Source organism: Tenebrio molitor, chromosome 3 (assembly GCF_963966145.1).
Source record: "Tenebrio molitor chromosome 3, icTenMoli1.1, whole genome shotgun sequence".
Taxonomy (NCBI): domain Eukaryota; kingdom Metazoa; phylum Arthropoda; class Insecta; order Coleoptera; family Tenebrionidae; genus Tenebrio; species Tenebrio molitor.
In genome coordinates this window covers 5,445,548-5,464,097 of record NC_091048.1, presented here as the reverse complement: position 1 = coordinate 5,464,097, position 18,550 = coordinate 5,445,548, and the positions used below count along the sequence as shown (strand labels likewise).

The window sequence follows — 18,550 nt, the reverse complement described above, 5'->3', positions numbered from 1 at the left end:
CTCACCTCTTCGATGTGTTGTTCTGCAGGGTGTCGTCGATGGCGCTGCCGCCTCTGCGGCGCACCGCAGGGTGGTGCGTAGCGTTCAGCAGCGGCACCTGCACGTCCTCCACGAAACCGTGCTCGTCCGGCGGCACACTCAGGACGTTGCCGTTCGGGAAATTATTGTTAATCAGTTTGTCTTCCGGTATGGCGATGATCTGGATTTCACCGCACTTATCACAGTTTTCCAACGACCTGGTCGACCGCTTGCCCACCTCCACCAGTTTCCCGTCGACGACGACGTCCGGCTTGGTGCGGATCAAGGGCAGCGGGTCCAGGCTCTTCGACTCGCGGATCTTGTTCAGCATGTTCTGGCTCTTCTTCTGCTCGTCGGAACTGGAAGCTATGCTGGAGAGGATGCGGCGGGGGCGCAACCCCCTGCGCGACTCGTCCGACTCGATTATTTGGCTACCGAAAGCTGTGTTAATAGTGAGTTTGGAGCCTTGGTCTGGAACATGCAAGTTATGGCGGTTTACTTTGAGGTGGCGCAAGGGGAGCGGGCTCGCGTTCTGGATCGTAGATGTGCTTTCCACTTCGATACTGGTACCTGGTGGAAGAAAAGTCGATGTTTGGACGAGATTTTGCGATCGGTAAAAAAAGAGAATCAAGTAAAAAAAGAGATCAACCGAGGATAAACAACTTAAGAATGAAGGGGGCGGAGTTATGGGTCCATTACCGAGTGTTGTTAACCTCTACCAGTGATGGTTTACGTTAGTCTAAGCAGTGGCGTGACTAGGGGGGAATACCTATGTGTTAAATTTGCACTCTTTTGTCTCAACTTCTTGGTGTCTACCACGTGTCGACCCTACCAGCTAGTTTCTACGATATTGTTGAAAAACTCGCCACGAAATAATCCAATTTCACGTGATTTACACATCCGTCAGTTTGCTCCAATTGGGTAAAAACAAAGTAAATACATATTATGAAGTAATGTTAATTAGATGTAATTTATAATCATAATCAGTGTTTTTAACACCCAAAAAAGAAAAATTCCATTTTTTACTAAACTTTCAAATGATCCATAGCGTGTACTGTCTACCGCCATTATTATTCTTTTTTAAATTAGGTACAGAATTTTTATTTTATGGAAAACTAATCAAAAATCATAATAGTTATTTGTATATCAAGGCCGCGAAATCAGTCTTTAACGTACCGAGAGAAAAATTGTCGTCGAGGCCGTTGCGGCCGAGGTAAAACAATCTCAAAGATGTTAAAGACTTTCGCGGCCAAGGTGTACGTAACATTTTTTTAATCAAAATAGTATTTTTTGGCGCTTCCGCCCTAGTTGCCCCACTGCTGGCTACGCTACTGAGTCTAAGTCAGCCCCCTCTACCAACACCACAGAAATATAATATAATCAAAGATAACCATTAACCAAAAATGGAAAGCAACACCAAAACGCTAAATGAACTAAACGCTAAATAAAGTTGGATAAAGGTAGAAGAGTTAGTTACAAGACGTACCTCTGGGCACGCTGGAGTGTCTGCGACTGTTCATCCCTCCGAATCCTCCGCACATGGACGCCTGTCTGGACTCGTTATTCAACTTGGGACTCCTTCGAGGTCTGCAGAACAGCGGCGGAATGTCTCCCAGATCGACTTCACGCTTTTGCACGGCTTGTTCTGTCGCGCCGACCAACCAGAAAGTTCGCACTTCTCCCTTACCTTTCATGTTGACCAAACCGCGATCTTCCATGATGTACCCTCCCAACTTATCCAGAGCTTCCTTGCACTGCAAGCTGATATGTATCTTGAGGGGTTCCCCGTTGCTCTCCATGCGAGAGGCTGTGTTGACGGTGTCGCCGAAGAGGCAATACCGAGGCATGGTCAGTCCCACGACTCCTGCCACGACGGGTCCTACAATCCCCGCTGAGTCACAAGTGATTTGCAAAATAGGGATCAAACCTGTGTGGATCCCGATCCGGAGCTTGAGGACTTCGTTAGGGCGATGCGATATGGAATGGTTCTTCACCGCGGCAAGTAAGTCCAAAGCCATCGAGGCGATTTCTCCCGCGTGACGGTCGTTGTTGCGCAAGGGTAGGCCAGAAACCTGGACACTTGAATTAGTGAAGGACCAGGTTGGAGTGGGTTGTACGTACCACCATGTAGGCATCACCAATGGTTTCCACTTTGTAGACGTCGTAACCTTTGATGATCCTGTCGAATACTGTGTAGAGATCATTTAAGAAATTGACTACTTGCAACGGTGTGCTTTCGGCGGACATCGCAGTGAAGCCGACGATGTCGCTGAAGTAGATCGTGACCAAGTCGAAGGATTCGGGTTCCACGCCGGAACCACTGGTCAGACGCTCTGCCACCGGTTTGGGTAACATCCTATGAAGCAAATCTTCAGTTTTCATTTTCTCTTCGTACAGTAGTCGGGTCCTTTCCAATACTATCTCCTCCAAGTTGTTGGCGTAGGTCACCATCATGTCCATCATCTGGTCCATGATGTTCTTGTTCCTAAAAATAAATCTTGTGATGCGGAACTTGACCGATCGAAGCGCCGTTTACTTTCCGTCCTTCATCCTCTTGAGCCTACTCCTGATGGCGGCAAAATCCGGTCTACTCTCCGGGCTCTCGGCCCAGCAATCTTTCATACAGTGTATAACATAATCATCACAGCCGATTTCACAGTCGAGTAAAAGATCAACGTCGGGTCTGAAACACTCCTCGCCTTCAGCCGGTACACGTTTCACCAATTCTATAATGTCTGCAAAGAAATTTCTGATCAGGTGTGTCTCTCCACTGGACGAGATCTACCTCTTGGTTCGTAGCCTGTGGTGCCAAACGGTCCTCGTCGTCCTAAAATTTCGTACAGAATTATAGCGAATGCGTAGACGTCTCCTTTTTGAGTGCCTCGACTATAGGCACTGGAATTCCTCAAGATCTCTGGAGCTTTCCAAAACAAACCTACAAGGAGCCAGGGTCAGATAAAACGAGCCGGCTTTGATGGACGCTTACTTCTGTAATACTGGTGTTCTCCGATGCTGTCGTTCTCGGCGCAATGGCGCATCTCAGCTAGTCCAAAATCTGTTACTTGAAGGACCCACCGACTAGTCACCACACAGTTTGAAGATTTTAAGTTACCGTGACACACCAGCATTGAATTGTGAATATACAGCATGCCCTGTACAAAACTTAACAATTATATATGTGATATACTTGGAATTTTCTCTTGTTCGGGTTGGATTTACGTTCAAAGGAGTGCAGAAAAATTTCCTCCGATAGTAGAGAGATTTTGCAATGGACAGTGGAGAAATGACACAACCATATAGTGTTAAAGAATTTTTTGAGTTTTAGATTTTTTGAAGAAATAGATCATAGTGGTAAAATATAGTTTGGAAGAGTCAAAATACATTATTATTAATCATGACATGTATAAGCAATACTGTAAAATGATTCTCTTTTGTTTAATTGAATTTAGCAATTCATAAATACTATATTATTGGTGGTTATTACTCACGAGTGTGAAGTTTTCGCCACGAGCTGTAGAGGAGTGCTGTAATAATTCAAGGGGGTAATATCCCCATTACTTTGATGTGAATAATGAGCTGTTTTATACCAACTTTATAGTCCATGATGCAAATGCCATATGTATTGCGATTGGTCAGAACCCGTCTTATATGAGTCATACTCCCGGCTCCCGGTTGTGAGTAATGAATAGCATTACTTAACAGTAAGCGCATAGTGAATGTATTATTTAATGTAAGTAGAGCAAAGTTATTTGTCTTGTACTCGTTGGAAGCCTGAACGCGGTGCTATCTGGCACCAAAATTCAAATAGTAAAAGAAATTACAATGAATTTAAGGCAAGCTGCTGAAATACATCTCAGATAAGCTCGACGGATTTTATCCTGAGCGCAGCAAGATGATTGTCTCCTTTTAAAACGCTTTGATATATCTCCTTTGCAAACTAGACGAATTAATTTTTTTATTTCTTTGCATATAACAGTGTTTCTCTACAGTTAATATTGCACCTTGATACTTGCATTATCATTCGGGTATGAATTTTATTTACGGAAATCTGATAAGTCGAGTCATTAAATTCCATTATTCATCAGGGTGTATTACTTGTTGTGTTTTTTGTAGGAATATACGTCTGTATGGTAAAAAAAATTAAGCAATAATTCAGAGTCGTATTATCGAGCCACACGCAGGCGGTGAAATCAAAGGATGCAATTTGAAGCGAAGGTAAAGGGCGTAACTTCGCAAACTCTATAAACAAATAAACGAGCGCAGTTTTATCTTTACGAGAAAATGAATCAACCAGGTTCTATATTTTGCTTTTCAATCAGTAATCAAAATCTAAGTAAACAAAATAATAAAACACGTTATGTGGGAACTTCAAACAGGTACTACGCAATTGTTGTAGATTCTCGGTACAACCACACTGAATAATTAAGTCTTATTGTTTATTAATTTACCTACTGATTTTCTGTCCAAACAAACTGAACGTGGTAAGTTTTAGCAAAATTATTTGAGATTCTGTGTACGTTTAAATTTCATTTGAAACTAGAAGATTCTTTTGTAAACTGAATTCTAACGGGTCGATACCTGGTTTATGCTAAAAAACTGGGATCAGCTTTGCTTAAATTTGATTTTTTCGCTGATTTTTCAGCAGTCGTGAGTGATACCCCCTGCACGGAATCCGTTTAAAAACATTGCTTCGAAGACGAACAATAAGTCTTCAAAGTAAAATTAAGCTAATGGTGATGGTGCTTTGTTAATTTATTACTCCAGTGAATGACATTGTTTTGATGATTTCTCTTTGAAGGTTTAGAACATTTTGATTGTTGTAGGAATGCAATTAACACCGTTTATTAAGTCTTAATTAGGTAAGTATTCCAAACTTTTGTACGTACGGAAGATACACAGTACAAACTGCTCTCGCGCTCTGATACCTATTATTAGTAACAAATCTTCGTGAGGATTTGCAAGAATTTATTATTTTATAATCCCCAAAAGAAACTTTAGAGGGGATTCATTTTTACAAAAATAGATAAAACTATCTCAACATGACATAACCTAACTTATTCAATAATGGACAAAATCCCATTTTCTATACATTGATACATTGTAATGTTTTAAAATTAAATCGCGTTCGCAATAATTAATTAATCCAGTGAAAGATAAACAGAATCATTTTTTAAATAGAATAAAATAGAATAAAAAATATTGGGAGCATTCTTCGACAATAAAAAAAATCCAATTATCCAATGAAAATGAAGTGCTAAGCGCTTGTCAGAAGACCCCGAGTTTTGCATCCCGGAGTTTTGTCACGGACCAATCAGGTTACTTCACGTACCTTCGACTTTTTGGTTTTTGTTTTGTTTCTAAGGTGATAGAAAAAACAAGTCGATTTTTAGGCCGGTAATATAAAAAAAAAATTGCGGACGGTTCTCGATCCTATTTTGGTAACGGTTTTTCGACCATAATTCCAAAAAGTTTTTTTTCTTGCGAAACAGTGTTAGTGTTTGTGTTCCAGCACAAGAATTTATTCATTGTCACCCCTTTCCCAAAACGCGGTGGTGGTGGTATTCTAGCAGTAGTCTAGAGTAATAGTTTTTTTTACAGTTGGCAGTAATTAAGGATTCTTTTCGTTGGTGTCATTAGTTGAAACATTGTGTAATTGTGTTTGAATTTTGTTAATAAAATGCAAGAATTCATTTTCGAAACTATTAAATGGTAAGTATTTTATCTTTGCACTCTATCAAGGCACTCTATGTAGTCGTAAGTGAGGTTAGATTTAGAGTCTTCCTTCTTTTCGATTTTTCCGGTCCTACCTTTTTGATTTTCGTAAAAAGAGAGACTTGTTTCTAATTTAACTTCATAATTTCGACAAAAAGGTTAGAATTCCGAAATAGATAAGCAAAGAAAAACTATTTTGGTTTGGCTATGATCATTAGTAATTTCTCCACTGTGCAACGATGGAACTTTTTAACGGGAAGGAAAACTGCAATTTATCAGCCACATTTTGTGATTGTTGAACAGCGTTCCAACTGGCACCGTGCCTTTAGTGACGTAAATCTCCGATTAAATATGTTGTTTACCTTAATGAGATCATGAACTAGCGACGCAATAAACATCTTGTCCAATTTAATATCTTCATTTTCTATAATATCCTGAAACGACGCGTTCACACTGGTTATGGACTAGATGAACTAATCTACGACTCACATATAGGCTTCCTTTGGCACAATAATCAGTGACTAGTAGCAAAGAAGTAGGTTCCACACAAGCTCCAATGAACGAGTTGATGTTATCGTGGCGCAACTCCCTCAATAACCTCATCTCCTTCATCACGTCCCTCGAGATGTCCTTCTTGCGTGAGAAGGTTAACTCCTTAATGCGCACCACGACACCCCTGTATTGGGCCGTCGTGGCGAAAACTTGCAAGCCGCCCCTGGATTCGTACGAAGTCACGCTTGCACTAATTAAACTAAGCTGGGAATCGGAGAGGGATTAATTCGTGCGCGGGACTTATCCGAGGGACTTACCCGACTAGGACTAGAAACTATATCCCGTTCGAAGTAGCTGTGGATCTCGTTGCGGTCGATCTTCCACAACAACCCTTCGATTTCCTGCTCGATCTTCCACTTCCGGTAGATACTCATCGTTATCACGCCTGCGCAGAACAGCAGGATGGCCAGCACTCCTGCCGCAATGATGCTGTTCAGGTGGGTGTTGGGCTTGGGACAGAGTTCGTTGTTGAAACCGCAACTGGGCTCGTCGTTCGGCTTGTCGGAACCGGCCCATATTATCTGGGTGTTGGTGTAAATCTTGTACTCCTTCAACAGAAACCGGAACAGTGAGAGGGTACCACAACGGGTGGTACCAACTCACTGGAAAGTCGTCCCACTGTTGGAAAAACTGACCAACGGGTCTCATCTGGTACGAACAGGCGAAATTGCCGTACACGTGCTTGTTGTTGGTGACTTGCTGAAACGCTAGTACCGAGAAGTTACCTTCGGAGTCTCCGTTGTCGTCCAGTTTCATTGTAGCACCAGTTATACCTGAAATTTTTCATCTAGTACCGCTAGTACCAAAGTCTGGAAACATACTTTTGTAAGTTTTCATTTTGATGATGGTCTCCACGATTTTGGTCCCGTTACTAGCAATTTGGTCGATGATTTGGTCGTTCAAAAAGGTCTGTTCTGACAACAGTTTGTGGAGGGCGTTGGCATAGAGCTTGAACGAGTCGTACAAGTACGCCGCATATATCGACACATACTGCAAATCACGCAACAGTCAATAAATCTACACCTTGAGTGGTGGTACTACCGTCTCAAACTCCTTCAATCTAGACGAAGTCTCGAAATTGAAGGGTTCTTTGGAGTTGTACAATCTGACTTGCTCGCTGAACTGGTCGTAGTTCTGGCTCGGTGCGGTCGGAACCACCACAAACAAAGACCTCCCGCGCTTGATCAGACCGCTGAAGTCGTTCCGATCGCAATTCGGGTACTTGTTAAGTACCGCGGGTTCTGAAAACGCCCTTCAATATTTTTTACCACGCCGCCACTAAAACTTACTCCAAAGGTACTTGTGGGCATCTTTCGCCGAGTAAGTGTTGGTGTCCACGTAGATTACTACGTACTCGCCGTTTTCAAACAACTGAGCTGTCTGCATGGTTATCATCAGGTCTACCAGAGAAGGGGCGGTCCCCAAGAAAACGTAAACTGCAAACACGAGTTTAAACCAGATTTGGAGTTGGACTCTGTGGTCCACTTACTTCTGGTACGGTTTTTGGTATTTTGAATGAACTTGTACCAGTACCAGCTCCCACAGCAGGACAGACTCTCCGAACAACACTTGTAACTGTCTTTTGCTTTCTTTTCGTCGTTGATGGTCATGTTTTTCTTCTTGGCTTCTTGGACTAGAGACTGAGCTACGGTGTACCAAGCTTCTTCGTATATTATGGAAAATTTGTGCCATTTGTAGTAGTCCAGAAGGGACACCACCGATTTTGTCACCTGAAATTATAAATGAAGTATCGTCCCGAAGACTCACTTTTTGTTCTGTAATGTGCAAGAACGGATGATTTGTTTGGGCAATAAAATCACAGTAATCGCCGTCTTGGTGTATTGTCGTCGAGACGTGACAGATTCCGTTCCAAATAATTATTTTACGAGAGAGAGAAAGTAAAAGTTCCGAATATTTGATTGAATTCCTGACATAAAGTCGACGGCCCTGAGCACCATTACGCAACAATGAAATTTTTGACGAGCACTGCTTTACTTATCGTCCAGATTTAGCCGAATCTGGTAAGTGCAAAGGCAAATATTTAACAGCCGCAAATAATTGGTGTTAATTTCCGATTTTATAGAAAGCATGTGACCGGCAAAATAAATTTAATTATGAACTAATTATTACTGGATGTTAAACAGGACTCACCTGGGTGTCCGGTGGTTCAGTTCTGGCAAAGGTCGGGACTTGAGAAGCTTTGTAATCTGAACATTTCTGGAATCGGGGAGAAATGAACGAATTTGATTTTGGTCGAGGGGAAAGACTTACATAACTAATCATTGGAATATTTCTTGACTGGGCCACTATGGCTTCCACGTGACAGGTACCTTCGGGACCGAAAAATGCCGAAACCCCATCGCATACCATGTCTGTCATGGCTCTGGTTGCCACGACCGTGTCTCCCCTAGTATCGTTCCAGCGCATCACTAGCGTCACGTTGGGGAGGATATTTGGGTCTTGATTGACCTGGAATTAATAATAACAATTTTTATTTCAACACTCTGGTCCTTTTTCTTTGCTCCACAAGAACAAATATGTTCAAAAGATTGTAAATTATCAACAACAAATTATTTTAGTCTTTGAACCAAACATTTGGTCTCATAAAATTGGTAGCACGAGCAGGGAGCTTTGGATGCTTTGTTTAACAAGTTTTTTGACTGAAATGGAAACACTTTAGAAATTTACGATGCCTTAAATAACTTCAGAAGTTTTACAGTCCAATCAATCCACGACGGCATATTTGTATATCAAGGTCGTGAAATCTTTCTTTAACGTATCCGGAGAAAAATTGTCACCGAGGCCGCCTGCGGCCGAGGCAGCACAATCTCGTGGATGTTAAAGGATTTCTCTCGTCCAGAGTTAAAAAGTACATATTATAAATTTTGCGGTTTCTAATTTCACACCCGCAAAATCTAAAAGCCAGTTTCACATGGAAATTCTGATTTGTATCAAATTAAAATGACGTTTACTTTAACGGCCATCGCAAAATTGGATTCGCGGCCTGTTTTAGGTACGCGAAGTGCTCGTTTCGCGTATGGTTGCACAAAAAGAAATTTAAACGTTACTTTGTGTCAAAAAAAAAAAAATAATCTGGAAACATTCTCACCGTGGACAGTTACCTTGTGGTAAATTTAATTTTATTGTCATTATCTGCATTCGTAAAAATAGTTGCCCAGATTGTTAATAAAGCTGGTCGGGAAACTTTTCCAATTAGAATTCGTGATCCCAGAAATTCACACAAAAAAGCTATATGCACTAGGTAAATCCCTTTGTTACAGTTCTTCAAGTTCAACCCGAAGAAAAATAGAAAATAAAACCGCGAAACTTTAGCAGCATTGGAAACTTCCGAAAACTCCTTGCGAACTTCCTGTGCTAAAATAATTGGAAACTTTCCAGAAACCGAGTGAGATGATGTATACAGCAAAGTTTATAATGAAACGTAGGTATTTCTTCATTCATTCTTAAGAAGCAATTTAGACCTCTTACACTCGAGATTTCCCCTAGTTGACATTTTAAGAGGAATTTCGGTCGATTTTCTTTTTCAATCGCCATTTAAGTAATTAAGGGAAACGTCGGAAAATTAAATCGTGGCAGATCAAGTGCTGCGATGATTTTTCCCCGGTTTTCTCGGCTGCAGTTGAGCAATTTTCACGTCTCTGATTATCGAAATCGGAAGAAATTTATCAGCCAATTTAACATCAGGGGGAGGAGCTTTTAGAATATTCGATTTCACGATTATCGCTCGGAAATTTTGCAAAAGTAAAACGGGAACACTATCAAACTCCACACATATTGATCTGGTCGTCGGCGATTGTTGTTGCTACACACGAAATTAATAACAACAAGACAATGCTTCTCGCGATTTTAATAACGCTTTTATCGAGGCTCGGTAGAGCTGTCACGTTATAAAAATATCAGGAGCGCGAGATAATGGCGAAATCAAAGAACTCCAAAGTGGAATTAAAGATGTGCACTTGAATAAGAATCGGCCCTCTTCACGGTTATAAGGACCGGCTCGTTTATTTAGCGATCGTTTGAAAGACGTCCACGTAGGAAGTGCCCCTGATATTTATTGGTCGGACTGAATTAGGGTATCCGCCTGCTGTCGACGACTCAGCTTGCAGAATAAAATACTGAACATGTTTACAAGCCATTTTTTAACACTTTGCACCGTCGCTTTTATTAAAAACCTCCAATAAAGCTCGAGCGAATCGAACCATCAATCACGAGACGACACCAAAAATTGAGATTTTCCACGGCGCAGACAAGACGCTGGCGAATTTTCAGACGACGAGAAGAATTCGATTTGCGTTAAATAAATCGTCCTCTAACGCACTAGAATCTAATTTTACTCGTCGGTGCACAATCTACGAGGCGCGTTTTTGCACTTTTACAACAGAAATGTGTGGCCAAGGTTTAAGAATGAGGGATGTAGTGCCAGCGACAGTTCTACGTAAATTTATGGAACGCTGTTTTACATAGACGATTTTCACTTGGGACAGTGGAAATAATCTCAAATTAAATTTGTGGCAGACTTTGCGGGAAGATTGTACTAGACAATGTCGCTTTTAAAAATCAAATCGAATCAAAATGCGGAAACATCAAGGAATATGAGATTTTATGAGCGACGTTCAGGGAGGGAGGAAGAAATTGAGAGTCCAAGTGCAGTTCTGCAGGATTGTATCTGGTGGAGGACAAAGAGAATAAATAGGTGGCTGAATAAATGAAACGCGTTTTCATGAAAAATAATTTTTTTTTGAGGAAGTAGGAAGAGTTAACGAGAAATTTTTAAATGAGATTTTGAATTCTATGAGAAATGAACAAAATATCAAAATAGCTTTTTAAAATATAATAATAGGGGCAACACATAAACGATTTCTTACATCGTAGTTGGCTGTGAAATTTGTTACCCACAATATAGAGCGTAATTCTACCATATTTAAGGTAAATTGATGTGGTTTCTTGGTTGTCTAAAACAAGGGGATTTGAGGTAATGTAATTTAAACGAGTAAAATTATAACAAATGATAATAAATGAATACATAATGATAAAAATAAAAATGTGGCACAAAAGCAAATGTACTATTTTAAAGAAAAAAATGTGCAAAATACTCTTGTTCTGGCGATACAATTACTCATTTGATGTTATACCAAGAAAGAAGAACAGTTTCATAATTTGTCAAAGAAGACACAGCAAATAGCACGTTTAAGACATTGTCGTGATATGAAGAACATTTAAAAAAAAAACAGTATGGGAGCGAAATCTAAAAATCCGATTTTCAATTAGTTTAAGAAGGAATTAACTAGATTCTAGAAAAATAGTCCAGAGCAACTGAATTCGTTATTTGGAGAAACATTTTGTACCACATTTTGATAATATGTAGTAGGTTATATCATTAAGAGTAGAAGTGAGTCTTTTTGTGCTAAGCCCAGAGATTGAAGACCGAGACGAAGTTGAGGTCGCAACTGGGCGAAGCACAAAAAGACCTTCTACTCTGAATGAAATATACTATTTTATCTTAAAGCGGATCACAAAAAAAATGGGACATGAATTCATTTATTTTCTCATGCTGCAGTTACAGTAAAATGTCAACTTTTAAATTTTAAAGCATCAGTAATTACGTTGCAATATTCCTATTAGTACTTGAAGGTTCAATAATATTAGTAAAGTCTACTTTTTAACGTTGAACGGCATTTTGCTATTTTTGATTTTGACATCTGTCATCCATGCACAGGGCGACTCGTGTTACACCACAGCGGAACCGGTTAAATATTGGGTAATAATTTCGTTATTTCGCTTTTTTAGAGGCTTTTTTTAATAGGGAGAATTTAATTATTAAATATTTCGTGTAATTACTGATAAATAAATCGTGAGAAATACTTCAAATGACCTTACATTTGACTCGGTCGAGCCGCCTGTGGACATTTCAACTCCTAGGATTTGAAATCTTTCAAGTCCTAGTAAAAAAAAAGTCACTTCAACCGTCAGAAAAGTAACATTTGTTTTGAGTTTCCTGTTTTATAATTTATGGGTGTAAAAATTTGTGACTTTTCAATAATGTTACATAGTTACATAATTATGTATTTCCAAAATATGTGTTTATTTTCATGTCGACCAAGTGGAACTGGCACATAACTAAATGGATGACGGATCACTCTAGATTGTTTCTTCAAAAAACGAAACATTTTTCAAAGTAAATTTGGCTGAAAACCAGATTCCGAAAATAATATATTCCAAAATAATGTACGACAATTATCAGGAACCAATTACATATACTTATTGTTAGACTTGAATATGATGAAGATTTTGTAATTTTTGAGAATATCATGTAACCCACGCAGGTCATAAAAAAGATCAATTATTTGTGGAAATTCATTTCTGCTTGGAAATCAAGACCTTTGGTGTATGGATTACCAGCTTTTGGCCCCCGCGGCTTCACTCACGCAAATTGTAAAGTTCAATATGTAGCCAACTTCACACCGACGCCAGTTTTTTCTCGTTTTTTATAAAAATCAATGATATAAATTTTACAAACTGCGATAAGAACCGGTAAGTTGTTATGATAACCAAGTAACACGCATGTGATGTATCTTTAATTGTAGTCTATTGTTACTTCTGAAGAACGAAGCTGTGTAACGTTGAAAGAATTTTGGAAATAGGTCTAGTAGTTCTCGAGTTTATCCGGAACATATAAACATACGCACGAACAGGTTTATACATGGTAGTGATGTAAGGACATATTTTATTAAGAAATGTATTCTAGATGTGCAATGATCATGTTACCATTGCTCTAAGGTCAAGACCACTCTTGGATGATAATGTTTCTTTGTCTTTAAGTGTTTGGGAATCTATCTGATTGTGAATCTACCTTATTTTCAAGCAAGAACACTTTCAGCCACCTTGAGTGCTTACGAATATGGGACATAATATAATTATTTAATCGATAAAAGATTAAAAATACATTTAATTTTCTTGAAAAATTGGTCGGTGTCTCACTCATTTATCTTCCGAACTGTCAACGACACAATTAGGAATCCCCGTGAGTTAAATTTATCGCCGATTATCAATCAATTACCCCATTACAAAGAAGCAAGTTATTTTTTGGTTTCGCAATAACATTTTTACAATTCATTTTTTTATTAATAAAATAATAAATAAAACAACTTGTTTCTTTCCGTCATCCGACAATAGAAAATGTTAATGATGATAAATGGTGTTAATTATAACAACAAAGAAAAATCTGTTACAATTTTAACAACATCAAGCAATTATTCAGACAGCACTCTGGAGGCAATCAATAGGGAACATTTAATCAATTAGATGGCCAGCAACACAGCTCCATTTAATTCCTTTCAAGTGTCTTTGTGTGCATCTAATTTAACATCCCTTAAAAATCTCAAATAAAAAAATACCGAGAAAGATGCTCCAACAATCTTCACAGGAGGTTTTCTAGTGTATGTAACATAAAAAGCTGTTTTAAACGAGATGCTAGTCTTCGGCAAATTTTGTTTTTAAACTTTAGTAAAATAATATTTGACAGTTACCTCAAAAGATAAAACCAAAGGAACAGTTAAAACGAGTAAAAGAAATGGAAATTCATTCTTCAGAGAGGATAAAAAGGTTGTTTATAAAACACAATTCTGGTAATGGCAATTGTGCTTACTCTCATGCTGTAAATTTGAGAATACATATGTATTTAATTTAGACTTTGACTTTTTTTCCTAAAAAATAAAAAGAAGGTAAAAGCAATTTTTGTTGAATGTTTCAATATTTTGTACATTGTATCGGGTCTTCATTTAAATTTCTCCTCAAAGTTGGCGTTAAAGAGTCGATTGTGAACGCGCCACTCGTCAGTTCGCAAAGTAAAAACATAAACAACACAAAAAGTGAGGTCAAACTTAAACAGCTGATCAGTGATCCGTAATTCGTGGTGCGTTCACAATCGACTCTTCAACGTCAACTTTGATGAGAAATTTAAATGAACACCCGATACACTGCAAATACACTCGGTTGAAGAATCACGTAACGTGCGCTTGTTAGAAGATATCCTCGAAGATATCATAGTTTTTTCTTCCATTTCTAAATCGACCTTTAACGCGAATCAGTTTGTTTTAAAAAATAAAAAATAAGATTTTTCAGTTGTAATTTTCTTTTTGAGCGTACCTCATTTAGAGCCATGGTGATGGCTCCCGAAACGGCCAATCCCTGCCTCTCCCTGAGCGCCCCCTTGACCGCCGTGAGATACCCCACAGTAATTTCCTTCCTCTTGTGGAGGGGCTCGCTCCTGAGGTTCTCGACGGTGAGGTTCTTCCTCTGCTTGGCCACCGTGTACGCAGCCAGAGTGGTCGTGACGGCCTCGTCGTCGAAGTGTCCATGTCCCATGTCCAAATCGTTGTGTTGGAAGTCCTCCTCCGAAGAGGTGTATGTCTTGAAGGGCAGCTTGTCGGGGTACAGTTTGGTGCTGGTCGTGCTGGAGGGATGAGATGGGGCGGCGTGCAAGGCCCGGAATCGTGCATTCGCATCATCCTCCGAGGTCAACAAGGGCAGATTTGTGGATGAGGTCGTTTGGGAGGGAGAAAATAATAATAGCGCGACCAGCAGAGAAGCCAGGCCGAGGCGCATGGCCGGGCTCCCCCTTCACCGGAACTCCAGGATCACCTGTAACAATACACGTGAATGAGAAAAAATGGGCGAGAGGGAGAGAAGTTCATTCATTTCGCGGTAAGTCGATGAAGAAGCGTCGACGCCGGAAATTAACTGACGGATCCAATCGCTTTCTGATTTGGGGAGGTAATGTAAAATGTTTAAAAATCAATAGGGGACGATGCGACCTGGCACAACACTCTTCGAAGCTGTGCCACGGAGGACTCTTCAATCATTTTACACCTGCGAGCCCTCCAGTGTGTTAAACAGCGATAAGGAGCGATAATTTGTCCTGCTTCATAACAATTATTATGGCTCAGGTGTTCGCTCTTAGCTTCAGCTTTGTGTGAAAATCGCGACCAAAGATGCGGAAAAAAGGACCATTTTGATCTGTACCGATAAAAAATATGTTTTCGGGGTGTTCTAATCCTGTATACGAAGGTCATAAAATGCAAACATTCATGGGGTGATTACTGGTTCATTATTAAATAACGATCGCAACACAGGTCGAGCGAATAACAATTTTTTGCAATACTTTTTATGCGATACTGAAACAATACTAACAACCCCTTTGTATTCCGAACGTTACAAAATCACCCCCACATCAAACAGTCGACTGGAATATGCACCCACTCCTTTCAATTTTTATAATTGATGTCCTCTGGGGCCAACACTGCGACTAAAAAATACCAAAGGATAAACGAGAGCACATGATGCTTCTTGTCGTTACCACCTATCTTCCTCACGAAAGAAATTGCGCTCTGGAGCAACCTCCTTATGAGGGAAGTAAATAACAGTGTGTTAACTAATTACGGTGAATCTACCGTTCTTATAAACCATAAATTTCAGTTAAAGTAATTTAAATTCGGTCTCTAGCGGAAGTAAATTCCAGTAGATCTTAAACTCTTGGCCAAAATAAAAATAGGTTTTTAAACACCCCTAATGAAAACGGTACGTTTACGTACTCACAAGCGGACGAAAATAACTCTTTTTCGGACGCTGACCGTGGCGCCATCTGTTGGTCTGGTTAGTAAGTTAGCAACGACACCGACAAAACCGATAATTCTCCTGTCACCATAAATTATGTAAATATGTAAGTACATAATTCTATTGCAAATAGTAAATTTCTAGTTTTGTTGGCAAGCTGATATCGTATTTTATAAAATGTACACCAATGGGGTTTCCTTGTTTTAAAGCATATTTCCTAGAGGTTACTTCGCATTGGCGTACATTTTATAAAATATGATATAGTAGGTTGTATGTATTTTTAAAATGTGCCGAAATTTTACCTACGAGGTCGTGGGACAACGTAGAAGACTAAAAGCAATAAAAAAAAATTGTACCTCAAAAATTAAATGTCATTTTATTTTTTAACATAGAATTTTTTAAATATTTTTTCCGAGTTCTACTTGAAGCCAGTAGCTCGTGGTTAAAATTATGCTGGTTCATTCTGGGACACCCTGTATAAAAAAAATCGTTCATATGTATGTATTAATAAATTTATCTATGTATTTGAAAAAGGTAGATACAAAATACATTTGTAATTTTTCTTTGTAGTTCGTGCGGTCGCCTAAAAAATTTAATGTGCACCTCTGCCAAAAAGTGCCTTTTGTTCGCGCCTGTTTTCAAGCCTCGGCTGCGCCTCGGCCGGAAAACTCAGACTCGCACAAAAAACATGCACTTTTTGCCCTTGATACACAAATAACTATGTATTTTAAAACTGATGTTAGAACAATTTTTGTCCTTAATGAATAAGTAAAAATTTTAAAATAAATTTAAAATTTTGGAATCGGTGCGCTTATGATTTAAAATAGAAAGCTGCACGAAACATTTGGCGGGATCACACTTAATGTATATTTTAGTGCTTTAAATGTTGCTTTTAACTTCAAACAATATTTATTGGTCAATATTATTCTACAATAATATTAATATCCATCCGTACATTGGCCAATATTTGGTCATCCAACAAACAAAGTGAACGGGTCGTTTCTTTTGTGTTTAGCAATAAAATGTCTCCTACGGAACAATTATTTCGAGTTTTATTTACAAGAACAAACCAAAACAGAGACGTCGGCACGAAGATTGGTTTTTATAGCGAGCTAAATTTACTTTGAGGAGTTGGTAAAGTGAATTAAAAACTTAAGAACCCACGAAATTGCTTTTATTTATTTGCCAATGTCCCGAAAGAGACTAATTACGAAGCCAATCAAAAACATTTTGTTTTATTACGGTACTTGCACCGTCGAGTTAATTTCTAAAACGAGTATAATAAATATGTATGGATCTATCGGAGGAAAGGTTTTAGTAGTTTTACTTCGGTAATACGTTGAAAGTTGAAGAACTGTAAAGTTGTTGAAACTGAAAATGTTACTAAATGCACTGATCGAAAATAGTGCCTATAAGAAACGATTGAAGTGACTTTTTTTTGTAACACTTCAAATCCAAGGAGTTGAAGTGTCCTCAGGCGGTTCAACCGAGTCAAAATAAGGTCATTTGAAGCATTTCTTAAAAATCGAATTAACGAAATTATTACCCAATATTTAACCGGTGCCACTGTGGTGTAACACTAGTCGCCCACGTGCATGGATGACAGATGTCAAAATCAAAAATAGCAAAATGGCCGTTCAACGTTAATAAGTAAACAAGAGAACTAGGAATTACTGATGCCCTAAAATTTGAAAATTGTAAGTTTGAAAATTGTTATTTTACTGTAATTTTGTCATTTTTGTCATCAGCTAATAGGAGAAAAATTATTATATTATTATTCCTTCATAAATTGATCCATTATAGAATTGATTGTGCTGATCTACTTCAGAGATTATGTTTTTGTATTCCTCGAGTTAATAATAGAAACGTTCTGCCTTTGTATGCGGCTATGCCTAGATCTAACACCCTACTTCGTGCACCTATTCAATCTATGTCAAATCTGTATAATGCAGATTTTGACATCTATTACGTTTCTGGGTGTTATTTTCGAAAATCTCTTACGATCTATGTTGTAAATAAAAGTTAGGATGAATATCATTTAGCATTAATTTAGTTTCATGTATTATTATTACTAATGTCATTTTTTTTTTGTCATTTTTGCTCTGTAATTGGTTCTTCCAGAACTGTTGGGCAAATAAACATTATTACACTATCCCACCTCCACCCGGCGGCACGGCAATTTTGCCGGAGTACATACACTATTACGGATATTACTATCAAGTAATAGTGCAGTGCTTATCAACATAATTACCGGCGTCTTGCCTCCGCATTTTGACTTTGTTGTGTATTATGTTCTGTGTCAATGTTAAGGAACTTCCTCACGATGTGACATGAGTATAATAATATACCTTTTTGAATTTCAACTACCAATGTGTTATCTAAATCCAGAATTTTTAAATTTTTAAAAAGAGATTGCGGTACTATTCCCGTTGCTGAAATTACAAGTGGTAAAATCGAAATTTTTTCTAAACACCAAAGATTTCTCATAGCAACGGACAGCTCTAAATATTTATTAATTTTTGTGTTATATGTCTGTGTTATATTATGTGAATTTGGAACAGCTATATCTAAAAGATATGCTTGCTTTTGTTGTTTATTTAAAATTATAATGTCTGGTCTGTTATGTTTAATATGA

At 38.7% G+C, this 18,550-nt stretch overlaps 1 protein-coding gene and 1 long non-coding RNA gene across 3 annotated transcripts in view; one reads left to right on the top strand and one right to left on the bottom strand.

The window, feature by feature from the left end:
- Nucleotides 1–18,550, bottom strand: part of LOC138127174 (receptor-type guanylate cyclase Gyc76C-like) — a 104,538-nt gene that overhangs the window by 1,348 nt on the left and 84,640 nt on the right. The window contains exons 2-19 of one of the 2 annotated variants that reach the window (XM_069043045.1): nucleotides 14,449–14,943; nucleotides 8,554–8,751; nucleotides 8,434–8,499; nucleotides 7,772–8,012; nucleotides 7,572–7,718; nucleotides 7,324–7,523; nucleotides 7,104–7,272; nucleotides 6,886–7,055; nucleotides 6,540–6,830; nucleotides 6,220–6,486; nucleotides 6,093–6,164; nucleotides 3,005–3,170; nucleotides 2,804–2,953; nucleotides 2,555–2,753; nucleotides 2,140–2,503; nucleotides 1,946–2,090; nucleotides 1,505–1,897; nucleotides 6–588 (exon numbers count right to left, since the gene is read on the bottom strand). In XM_069043045.1, the coding sequence (XP_068899146.1) occupies nucleotides 6–588; nucleotides 1,505–1,897; nucleotides 1,946–2,090; nucleotides 2,140–2,503; nucleotides 2,555–2,753; nucleotides 2,804–2,953; nucleotides 3,005–3,170; nucleotides 6,093–6,164; nucleotides 6,220–6,486; nucleotides 6,540–6,830; nucleotides 6,886–7,055; nucleotides 7,104–7,272; nucleotides 7,324–7,523; nucleotides 7,572–7,718; nucleotides 7,772–8,012; nucleotides 8,434–8,499; nucleotides 8,554–8,751; nucleotides 14,449–14,907 (4,280 nt within the window). In that variant the 5' untranslated portion in view covers nucleotides 14,908–14,943. The remainder of the gene's footprint in view (nucleotides 1–5; nucleotides 589–1,504; nucleotides 1,898–1,945; nucleotides 2,091–2,139; nucleotides 2,504–2,554; nucleotides 2,754–2,803; nucleotides 2,954–3,004; nucleotides 3,171–6,092; nucleotides 6,165–6,219; nucleotides 6,487–6,539; nucleotides 6,831–6,885; nucleotides 7,056–7,103; nucleotides 7,273–7,323; nucleotides 7,524–7,571; nucleotides 7,719–7,771; nucleotides 8,013–8,433; nucleotides 8,500–8,553; nucleotides 8,752–14,448; nucleotides 14,944–18,550) is intronic. The other variant, XM_069043046.1, reaches the window with a different exon arrangement.
- LOC138127179 (uncharacterized) lies at nucleotides 5,383–13,328 on the top strand. Its single transcript, XR_011158138.1, has 4 exons — nucleotides 5,383–5,727; nucleotides 9,564–12,834; nucleotides 12,888–12,995; nucleotides 13,049–13,328. It is a non-coding gene; the product is annotated as an uncharacterized lncRNA (long non-coding RNA).